Genomic DNA, 12,466 nt, shown 5'->3' on the forward strand with positions numbered 1-12,466 from the left:
GTCAGTGAAAGGAACAGGCAACAACTGATATTTGTAATGGCATTGCGGGATCAGAGAGCCAGGACACCTGGTATCCTGGTTCCTAATGCCCTGGCCCTGTAGTGGAGAGAGACGCAGGCAGTTTATTAGTATTCATCATAACTTATCAATTTGCCATTATTTCTGCATAATCGCTGCCTACAATCACTGCAAAACCGTATGCACTACTACATGATCCACTTTGGTGACTTTATCTTTTGCAGCTGCATCGCTGAATGTTGACATGGCATGGTTATCAAGTGTGCATTACTTTTTATCCCTTTACTTACCTATTTGGAAATACCTTATGACACATACACCGCACAATACGCAATTCCTGTGTTATTAAAGTAATTGTTGTGGACAGTTTATTTCTGAAATGCAAATGGCTCTCAAAATTACTGTATAATTTTCCCTCACTATAATTTCAGGCCAATACAGCTCCAGTGGTATTGGACTATGGTACAAAGCTGTGGCAAAGGAATTAAAACACTGACTGAGAGCGCTGGATGTCAAGGTAAACAGATACACAGGTTGTTGTGTCTTTTATGCTTGCTTTTATGGCAGGGTTTCGCCACCATTGTAATTATGAAATGGGTGGATGTACAAAATCTTCATAACAACATTTTAATATTGCATTCAATGTCATTTGGATGCATATGTTGGGGATTAATCTCACTCACCAACAATTAATGCAGTCCTGAGGCATGCCTAGTGACTTTTGAGACAAGGATACAGACAAATCGGTAAATTGCCCTCGCAGAGGGGCACTTACTCAGGTACAGTCCAATCAGTCATAGGGCCATTCACACTCTACTGAATATGGGGTGTGACTGCAACAATAGGTGTCGTCAGGGACGGACTGGGAAAACAAAACGGCCCTGTACTTTCAGCCGATGGGTAACTGGTGAAGTCCAAGTCATTCAGAAAGTGACTGCATTGTCTTAGGAAAGGTGTCGTCGTAGCGTGACCCGTGCAGCCTGAACTGCCTGTCTTGCGAGTTATCAGACAGATCAGGTAGTTTCGGGGAAGGAGATAGTTGGGCATCTTTTGACCGAGTGAATTTACCACACGTTCCCTCGCTCACCTTGAGCCTCCTCTCCGATAGATGTCACTGTGGTCGAATATAACCCCCCCACACCCCTCTCCTCCCTCCCCTCTCCTCTCCTCCCTCCCATCCACAAACCTCCGCAGGGTGTGCGTTTTGAAGGTTGTATTTAGCTCCTGAACATCACACTACATATGTACTTCATCGGCGTGACAACAGCAGAGCCGACTGGAGGAGGGGGGCTGGAGCTACTTAAGGGATAGATGGAGGCAGGCGCGCTTAGTCGGACACTAATATCTGAGTTAAAAAAGGTCTTGTCCTGCCGGGACAGGGTAATTACGTAAAGTTGAAATCAAATATGCAACGTGACAGCTCTAACAGTTTCACTCAAGGTCAATATTGGACTGCTATCATCTCGTGAACCTCTCTGGATAGATGGGAAGAGATGCGATCTCTGTTGCTCGTCATTGTCAGACACCCTTTACAGAGGAGGACACGGTAACTGTTAGTGATGTTAGTCTCTAAAACAAGATTTTGGACAAACATGTCAATTCCAAGAGGTAGAATTTAGAGAAGGATAATATCAAGCACTGTTTCCGTCACAAGTGTCACGTTGCCAGATAGCAAGCTAGCTCCTGCACCTTGGCGTTTCCTGCTTTATGAAAGGTTACCTGACGGGTGAGAACTGCTGCTGGCTGCACCCTCCTCCCATTCTCAGCCACTTGCTACAGCTAGTTAACCAAGCGTTGAGCATGGATGTTTCGTGGGTCCTGTGGAAAAACAGTTGCTACCGTGCGAGGAAAGTGTGCTGTTAAACTTTGCTTCATTCCCAAGCTCTTTTTATTTTTTATTTTGTTTATAAATATTCCTGTCAAGTTATAAAAACGTATTTCAACATGCCTACCCGCGCAGTTTCACCCCCCCCCACCGGTAACAGAAGTTTTCTGGAGCGGGGACTACAACTACTGGTGGTATTGATGTTTCTGGAGGGGACCGTATTGCCGCTCGGAGCTGCCAGCTCTCCGGACGTCAGCGTCAGCGTCCGGGATAGTACTGGAGGACACGACCACCTCGACGACCATCGAGGGTTAGACGCCGGCATCGGACACGTTAACCACACCAAAAAGGCATTTCCCGTTCTCGACCTCGATTACCACCACATACAGACGCCTTTCGAGATCTCATTATGGGTACTGCTGGCCTCTTTAATGAAATTAGGTAAGTGCCTTTTTATGTGGACGTTTGCTGTAGGTCTATACTGTAAGTGTTCACAAAGATGATAAGAGAAAAGGTAGGCTTATCTTTGAAGAATGCCATTGATCTGTGATGCTTTCTAGCATTACTAGAGCCTTTTAACCCCAGTCACAAGTAGACAAATGCGGTTTACCCAACTGTGATGTAATCGGCACATCATGGATAAGGAAACTCCTAGGCTATGGTGACTTTTGTGCACAGTAGTATATTCGCAACCAAGGATACACAGATATCTAAATTCAATTGTGACTCAGATATTGGATGGACTTGTTTTCCAACTTTCTGGCAATTGTAAGTGGTTCAGAGTGATGATACAGTTAGGTCATCCTCTCTGTGGATCGTTTGCAGGTCATTATGTTCTTACTGACTCATAGTGACTCTGGTTTCTGCAGCAAACTAGATACATAGATAGGGAGGGGAGCGCGGGGTATGTTGTCACACTTTTCACGCTGTCTAACATTTACTGGGTACAATATATCACAATGGTATAAATGTCATACCAAATGAAAGAAGGAAGTCTTGGGCACATGTTTTGTTCTTATTACATCTTCATATCTTATTTCAGTACAGAGTTGTAGACCGTTAAATAGAGAGTGTACACTTGTGACAATTTTCCCCATCAGCGGGTAAATTGTCACACTACGTCGGGTAAGTTGTCACATTGGATAATCAACAAATAAGAACACAACTATATTTCACATTGTGAATATTGATTTTAATTTCAAATTCAAAACCAAATTCAACTTCATTAAAGAACTCAAAATAAAAACAGTCATGCATTTACATTACATTTATGCCATTTAGGAGACGCCTTTATCCAAAGTGACTTACAACAAATACATTTGTCTAAGTAAGTGAATCATCTATCCATCAGTCATTATAAGAAAAATCATGAGAATAATAATAATCTATGCTAGGACCAGGCCTATACGACGTACATACGTATCTGACTAATTAGACTCATCTTCACAGAGTCGCAGTTCTGGCACACATAAATTGCCTGGCCTGAGGTGCAAGCAGCATGGGCCCATTTGTTGCATCTCACCCACTTCACCCAAGTCTCCTTTGGAAGGCTGTTTGAAAATGGCTCCACACAGACGAGGCAGAAGCACTCCTCTTCATCTGATGATGACGCTTCTATGATCTTTCTTTTTCTTGCTTCCCTTTCTTTGGAAACAGCCAATGCAATTACATATTAATTACAGGCTTATTACACCCACCTCCTTGTTGACAATCCTTGTCGCCACAATGCAATTCATCAAACCACACTAAATTCCACTGACACTGTATAAAGTAGTGTGTGTGTGTGTGTGTGTGTGTGTGGATATACTGTCTCATACAGTAGGCAGGTAGTGTTTTAGTAGACCCACACACGCCAGAGCCTGTCTTGTGTAGTCCAGGGACATGTCTGCTGCTCTAAACTACGTTTATATAATACTCCATTCACAGTAACATTTAATACTATTATCAGAGCTGATTACTCAATATCACAATGTTTTTTGAGCATGTTCTGTGTGTCTATTCATACTGGGGGTTGTCACATGTGAAGACTTGCCCCGAAGTCTCAAGGTTAGCTCAACATAGGACTGCAGCTAAAGTATCAAGAGACACGTTATTGTCTCTACTCAGTGCAAAATTATGATTTTGAACATTCATACCTAACAAAGTTGTATTGCATAAAATGTAAAGTGCCAATTTTTTACTTTTGAAGATGAAAAATAAGACACTCACCTCAGATTATAGTGACCTTCACCACATGTGAACAGGAAGTTGACTATAGAACATGTAGTTACACAAAGTAGCTATTTGATTTTTGAGGTAAGAACAGTGTGACAACTTACCCGTGTGACAACTTACCTCGCTCTCCCCTACTTTATTAATTTAGAGGGAAAATTATAGCAGCATTATTATAGCATTATAGCAGCTCACATCACAAACAACAACAACTAAATAAAGTGACAATAGAATAATAAAATAAAATAGACATCTGAAACATTATATACAGTAAGAACAGTCGGGTATGATTTAACATCCCCCAGCCCTGACTTCTGATCACCATGATCGAGCCAGCCAGAGGAGGAGTTGTACAGTCTTATTGCGGCAGGCAGAAAACATCTCCTATAGCGCTACTTAGTGCAACGTGGTTGTAATAATCTGTTGCTAAAGGAGCTTCTCTGCTCTGCCACAGTGTCATGTATGGGATGGGAGGGTCCTCATCCTCCGATTGGCCACCTCCTCCACAGTGTCCAGGGTGACACCGAGGACAGAACCAGCTTTCCTAATAAGCTTGTTCAGCCTCTTGGTGTCACCTTCCTTGATACTGCCCCCCCCAGCATACCACCGTGTACAGCACTGCGCTGGCCACCACTGACTGGTAGAACATGTTCAGCAGAGACCTGAGCCTCCTCAGGAAATAAAGCCGGCTCTGGCCCCTCTTGTACAGGACATCTGTGGTACCAGTCCAGTCCAGTTTATTGTACTTGTAGCTCTGGACCACCTCCACGTCCTTTCCCTGGATGGAAACAGGAGATAGGGTGACCCTAGCTCTCCTAAAGTCCACCACCATCTCCTTTGTCTTGCTGATGTTAAGTAGCAGGTGGTTCTGCTCACACCACTCAACAAAACTGTCCACCAGAGCTTCCTCTGCACCCCCTCAGTTCTTCCTTGTCACCAGACCTGAGGGACATCGCAACCACTGTTCATGTTGCAAGCCCTTTCACATTGCACAGAGGATGTTTTGAAACATTTTTTATACACACGCACACACACACACACACACACTCTTTCCTTTCCTCTTCTTCTTTTTTCAGAGGTCCTCCCATCTCTACAACCTTATTGTGACCTTCCTTCCTTCCTTCCTTCCCTCTCCCTATCCTCACCCTCCTTGACTTCTCTCTCTTTCCTTACCTCACTAACCCTCTGTCTCTCTGCTTCTCCTCTTCCGGTATGCAGGGTGCTCAGGCCCCTGCGGTGTCCCCTGCTATTATTTGCTGAGAGCCAGCAACTTGTCATGAGTTTGACTGAGTGCCAGCCTATGGTCTCACCTTACCCAGAGGAAGGCCTTTTGTCTTGGGGAAATAGGTGGAGAGCCTTTGATTGAGTGCTGGGGACAAGGGAGGGAGAGCAAGATAAGAGGAGGCAAGGTGGAGACAAAGAGAGGGAAATAAGGTGGAAGAGAGGAGTAGAAAAAAAAAAAAAAGGAGGAGAAGAGAGGAGGAATGGGTAGAGAACACAGAAGGAGAGGATACAATGAGAGAGAGCCTTGAAAGGGTAGAGACGTGGTTGAGAATGAGATTAAGTGGGGGGACAGAAGCAGCAGTGGCGACCTTCAGTTCCTGAGCCTCCTGAATGCTGAAACTAGTGTGTATGTTATAATCTGCTGCGGCAGCTACCCTGCTCAGCGCGTGGTCTGCTGCCTCTGTCATGCTCAGCTCTAATTCCTCTTCCAGTTTCCATGCCTATGATCTTTTGCTGGCCAGCCAGACGACCTGTGCTTGCTCTGGTCTCTCTCTCCATGACTGGCTGCAGGCTGCATGAGTAGTAGGCTAGTCCTCTATTAATATCCACTCTGCAATAACTCCATGAATACAAATACATGGGAATTAATTGTAGCTGAGAGAGTGTGATTAGAGAGAGCCCCAGGTTATTCGTGTATGTGTCCCACATGAGTGGTGTACAAAATATTGGCTTTTTATCTTTTAAGACTTCAACACCACTTGAGTGTATGTTTCTTGTTTGTTACATTTTAAATATGTCCTGACATTAGCTGTTTTCATGACACAAAGCACATTTCTGTGCAAACAGAAAATAAAAGCTTATCTTTTTCGCACAGCCTTCAAGGAGGAAGTCTCCACTAACAAACATTACTGTGTACAGTATCTATAAGTTCGCCTAGTTTAGTGTATTAGTACTAGTGTATTATTACTAGTGTATTCTAAACTCTGTTTAACCACTGACAGAGTAAATGGTTGATGTATAGATGTTTCACTTACTTTAGACAAATGTACTTGTTGTAAGTTGCTTTGGATAAAGGCGTCTGCTTGTTAACAACATTTAACATTCGCATTTTGGGCATTTAGCAGTCACCTAGCCTCAATGACTGTTTCACATTGATGGTGAGAGTGTAGAGCAGGGCCCTGTGGTGAGATCAGAGGGCGGATGCCACACTTCCTATCGAGCCGAGCCTCTCTGACAGTAAGCGACAGATGCAAGAGCAAGCTCTGCCTTACGTTAGGGTTAGGGTTAGGGTTAGGGTTAGGGTTAGGGTTTCATTTCAAAGTGTTCAGACCCCTTCACTTTTTCCACATTTTGTTGTGTTATAGATTCAATTTAAAATGGATTAAAAAAAAAAAAAAGTTGCCCGTCAATCCACACACAATACCCCATAATGACAACAAAACAAGTTTTTTAAGTAATTTCTGCAAATGTATTCAAATTGAAATACAGAAATACCTCATTTACATAAGTATTCAGACGCTTTGCTGTGACACCGTATAAGTATTTATTTTTCATTACAGTTCTTTTTCATTCATTTGCACTGTCTACCTTGATTGCACTTCACTGGTGTGATCCTTAACCAGAAGATAAGACAAGAAGGCAATTCACATATTTGTATTTAAGCAAACAACTAGCATTATCTCCATAGGGTGATGGGAGGATAGCAGCAATAAATGCGATATAGCGTGGGCTAGCGAAGATAAGATTATATGGCGAGATCTAGGTCAGTCTCTGTATTCAAGAGTATGGATTTTGTAGGTGGTTTACTGTTGTTAAGGTAACAGGTGACCATGATCATTAACCTTCTTGCAAGAACTAGTGACTACGTTTTTCACACCCTCTCCATTTGTATTGCACACTGTTTGTCCCAACACAAACAGAAATGGAGTGTTAGTGCACTTCTCTTCCTCTTTTGCACTCCTGAGAACACACTAGACATGTACACTCCTCCATTATGGGCTTTATCGGTAGTCAATATTTGACGTGCAGTGAACTAACTGCCGCCTGAATGGAAATGGCTGGAAGACAGATGGGAAGATTATATATATATATATACATATATATATATAAATGTATGCACTCACTGCAATGTAAGTCTCTTTGGATAGAAGCATCAGCTAAATGGCATATATATATGGCATATATATACTGTGTGTGTATATATATATATATATATATATATATATATATATATATATATACACACTCAATTAGGGTTAGGGTTACCATCAATACCCATGACACAATGCTATAGATGTTACACTGTAGGCTGCTGAGTTCATCAAGTGTTGTTCAACGGACAAAGCCAAGGACACAGCAAATTGTTCATGGAGAATCAATACAGAAAAAAAAAGCTTGTTTAGTGGCAAACCATGCGCACCTTGAATGACCCTGGATACAAGATTCAGTTAGCTCTGTTAGTCTGCCCCTGTTCTTCGGCTAGGTCCAGGATATAGCACTGGCTTTCTGTGCAGACTATTTTAGTTTTCTACTGTATACATTTCTTATCCTCTTGTGTGGCTGTGCACCATCTGTCAAACCTAGATGGAAGAGCAAGAGAGGAATGTTTCAGCCCCCATTCATTATTGATGGACCCGGGCCTTGTTAAGCTCACTGATTGAGGCACCCATAGAGTGGGAGTTTCCCCAAGTGTACCGGTTGGGTCACTGGTGTTTGTACATTGTGTTGTGAATACAGCCTAGCTTGCCACAGGCGTCTGTGTGTGTTGGGGGTATTATTTTGGAGACTACTTTTGCAGAGCTACCGTAAGTTAGCCGTACGTACCACAAACATAAAACTACATTTTGTTCACAGTCGTTCACAGTCAATGAACCCTATTGATGTTTTTTCCGGTCAGTTCAGCTTTGTGTTTTCTTTTCAAAGGATTACATTCTGATTGAATATCTGGATTGTTTTTGCCCAACAAACGGCTCACTGAATGATGAGCACTCTCCTTAAGAGGCCACTTTATCTACTGTAAACACACTTTGCCTAAGCCTGAGATGGACTATAACCTGGGACTGACGCAGCACAAGTGGAGACACAAGTGTCATTGAGTGCACTGCTCCAGATACAATATCCCATTGTGCACTTTTTAGTGTTAGTCATAAAAAAATGTTTAGTGCTTGAATCAAAGCCTGTATCGGGTCCATTAATTACATTAGGCCTTATCATTTTACAGCATCAAGCACAAATACCCTGTTCACAAGCAGTCACCTTGAGATGCCTTAAGGAGTGGTTTGGAAACTGGCAAAGGCTCAAAGCCCTTAGGTTCGTACCTCAGTTTGCCTAGGGTGGGTTCTCTTCACAACAGTATACCAGTAGTGGGATACACACCTTACAAATGAGTATAATGAAACGCTTACATGCCATGCCTTATCCTTGACGTGGCTTTCAACCACAGGACAGGACATGAGGAGTTGTAAGCCAAACAAACAAAGTGTCCACTTGGAATGCACAATGGGGAATTCAGCTCTGCAAACAAACCCAGCGCTGATTGGGTGCCAAAACTCTCTGTACCTACCTGAGTGATGTGTCACTGGGAAGTCAACAGTTACAACCGATGCATTTGTGACAGCGGCCTTTGGAATAGGCCTTTGGAATAGGCGGCATACTCTCTAATGATAGAGAGATTACTGGTAGGCCTCCAGTACTCATTAACTAAAACGCTGCTCCCATCAGTGTGGTATGTACAGAGATCTGTCATAGGGGTTTCCCCATATTGCTCACATCTCTTTGGATTCTTTTTTTTTGTGTTCACTTTTTAAACCTATAATAATCACTTTAGAAAACAAACTTTTTTTGGCTGTATGTTGCCAGGTTTTTAGCATATTGTCCATAAACAAATGATTCAAGAGGGACTTTGGCGTCTGCATCCTCTTGCAGTGATATAGGCATATGAATATTATAACGCCTGTGACTTTGCTTCAACATTGGGCTTGATAGCAGTTATGGGTCTTATCTGTACCCTCCCCCCTGCGGCTTTCTAATCTGTCACCGATAGCAACAGTGATTACAGAGATGAGTTGAGGGTAAGAAAGATCCTCCTTAATCTGATGGATTAAGCCGTGGCCACTGCTTGCTATGAATATCAGGGGGATCCCTCTGGGGGACACGCTGATGACATCAGTTGTCAACAATCGCACAGTTATCTTAAACATCAAAGAATGTCTGTAAACAATAATTAGATGTTGCCTTTAATCATGTTTTAAGTTTCCACTCTTGAGTTTTGACTCATTTTGATCCCATTGGTCTCGGTGTGTGTGACAGCCACAGTTAGGTAGTGTCAACAGGGCACCAGCCCATAATTGCCCATTTTTCCCATTGATGATCGACATATCTTAGTGGCTTGACACACAGGCCTGTCAAAAGTCTGTATCCAAACAAACCGCTGCTGCAGAAACAAACTACAAACTAAAGGACATCACTGAACTACAGAAAAGCTCTAGCTGTAGCAGTAGTCGTTTTGGGATACGGCCCATATAATAATGTATGTTTTAACCTGCCGCAGATGGTCTTGAAGTACACCAGTCTGTGAAATCAATGGCTTGTGCCTTGTTGGCTGTGAACGAGGCTGATTCATTGCAGTCTGTCTGTAACTCCATGATGATGTGCCATAAGGGAGGATTACCAATGACACATAGGGATGGAAAGTCATCTCTGGTCATCAAAAGACAAAGATGGATCTGCTTCAATTTCCTCAATCACCCACTCCCCCCAAGAGCCTAACAAGACACACGCTTCCTTCCTTCCCTCTTTTCTGCTCTTTCCATCATTTCAGCCATAGCATCTCAGCTAGTGGAATTGGTCACCTAGCAACGGGTCACAGTTTCTCACTGCAGTGGTGGTGATTTGAATGAGCCCTGCTGTGCTGACACACACACACACACACACACACACACACACACACACACACACATATACACCTACACACACACACACACACACACACACACACACACACACACACAGACGTACACACTAAAAGCGATGCTTGTTATGACCCGTGGGTAGCTGTGGGTGACCTTGCTCCAGCGTAGTAACAAGGACATGTTTCCCAGGCGGCCATTATCAACAACCAGCGCATGTCTTTATTACACCAGTGTGTGCCGGTTCGGGAAGCTGCCTGTTGGTCGTCTATGCATGAATTTAAATGACAAGATGTCATGCTCAAGGTCAATCAATTAACGTTAGTGAAGAAGATTATCTGTGCAGTTGTCACACCAGGGGTAGATATACGATTTGAAAATTAATTTGATGTGTGTAATGCAATGGCAGCCTTGTCTACAAAAGCACATGCTTCCACTGTAGTTTGCATCATGTTGCATTTTCCTAGCATGTCAATCCTCTGAATCAGTGGTGGAATAGAGGCAAAACCACATGGCCATGGAGTTTATAAGAGAAATTCTTGACTGGTGGTTTCATTCCCCAGCACCAAAAGGACAACATCTCGCCCTCGCAAACGTGTGTTGACTTGTTATTGAACCATCAGTTGCGAACCCTGTTATGATTTTGCAAAGCAAATTTTTTATTTGCCTACGAGCTAGTGCCCGTGCCCACCAGGACAAATCAATACGCTAATACCATCGAAACATTTTGAAGACCATTATACACTGTAGTACAGTGAAGATGTCATATGTCATAGCTTCTTTAAACTGCCAAAATCTGTTGCAAGCGGTACAACCTGTAGAGTTTAAACACAGTCTATTTAAATAGGCTGATATTACAGGTTATTTTGTCAACTGTTCACGGAAGGAACTGGAACTGTCAGGACTGGAGAGGTGCCTTGAGGATATGCTTTGAATAAAAATTAATAATGTCTAGTGTGTTCTCAGCTGTTGAATAATGTTAATGATGTGGCAGGTCAGGTGGTGAAGAACTGTTCTGGGCCCTATTTATAAGGCACTGTAAGCACCCGTAGACCCAAGCAGTAAGTGCTGGAAGGACAATAAGGTTTAGAAGCGCCATGGTTCTATTGGTTCATAAGCTTGCTCACAGAAATGCACTTAAAGTGCTCTGTGATGTCCATCATACAGCCTGGCTAGAGCAGACGTCGGCAACCCCTGGCACCGCTGCCAAGCCTGACACATGTGTGGCATGCAGATTGATCATATAGCAGAAGAATTATTTTTTTTTAATCATTGAACAATCTGAGTTTGATTGAGCTTTATTCTAGCGATGTGGTAATTAACATATCCACAGCCCTCTAATTTGCCTACAGTACATAGCTCTGAACCGATCGATGTAGTTGTCACAAAAGTTGTCACAAAAGTTAAACGATCAGATTCAGTTTAAACATCAAGCCGACGGCCCATTTACAGCCAGAAGAATGACCCACTTTGATCATTTGTAGTGCAACCACTGTACGATGCTAACTTCACCTCATGTTTGGAGCAGTTATTGATGAAAGTTGTTTTACTTTCACATCCAACAATGTGTCTAATATAAATCATCTTATATTGCTGCCTTCTCGCAGACATAACTCCTTAGTTAAGACTCCTTAATTGACTGGACAGAGTGCGTTATAATTGCGCTAATTGTCGAAGTGTGTTACAGTTTATCCTAATGGTAATGTAAACATTTTGTTGGCACACAGCTAATGGAGTGGTAGAACCAATAAGCAACTGACATGCTCTATCCAAAAGGTTGCCAAGCCCTGGCCCTACAGACTGTACCAAATTGGCGTCTGCAATGGGGGCACTTACTGAAAGAGCTTCCCTTGATCTCAAGGGCCCCCCCCATAATCTCCTGCTGTGATATATTCTTCCTTCTCAAGAGGGTGAAGACTGGAGGGCTTGGAGGATTTGTCAAGGGGTGTGAGCTGTCATCAATCATCAGTCAGTTTTAGAACTAAAGGCACATTCGCAGTGCCACCAATCCCCCTGCCCATTTTCTGAAATGCAACGAAAGTAAATTCTTACATTTACATTTGTGGCATTTAACAGATGCCTTTATCCAAAGCGGCTTACAACGAATACATTCGTTTAAGTAAGTGAATCATCTATCCATCAGTCATCATAAGAAAAAGTAATCTATGCTAGGACCAGGGGCTATTGGCTATTAGTCACAATGCTAGAAGAAGGAGACAGGAGAGAAACTTGTACAGGGGGGTAGTGGGGATGAAGAGGTCTTTAGGAGGGACAGTTAAGA

At 42.9% G+C, this 12,466-nt stretch overlaps 1 protein-coding gene across 2 annotated transcripts in view; it reads left to right on the forward strand.

The window, feature by feature from the left end:
• Nucleotides 1-1,300: 1,300 nt before the first annotated feature.
• The window catches only part of slc9a1a (solute carrier family 9 member A1a), a 30,909-nt gene continuing 19,743 nt past the window's right edge, over nt 1,301-12,466 (forward strand). For both annotated transcript variants that reach the window (XM_083678744.1, XM_083678745.1), the window contains exon 1: nt 1,301-2,284. In XM_083678744.1, coding sequence (XP_083534870.1) covers nt 1,963-2,284 — 322 coding nt within the window. In that variant the 5' untranslated portion in view covers nt 1,301-1,962. The remainder of the gene's footprint in view (nt 2,285-12,466) is intronic.

Source organism: Argentina silus (genome assembly GCF_951799395.1).
Source record: "Argentina silus genome assembly, chromosome: 10".
Classification (NCBI taxonomy): domain Eukaryota; kingdom Metazoa; phylum Chordata; class Actinopteri; order Argentiniformes; family Argentinidae; genus Argentina; species Argentina silus.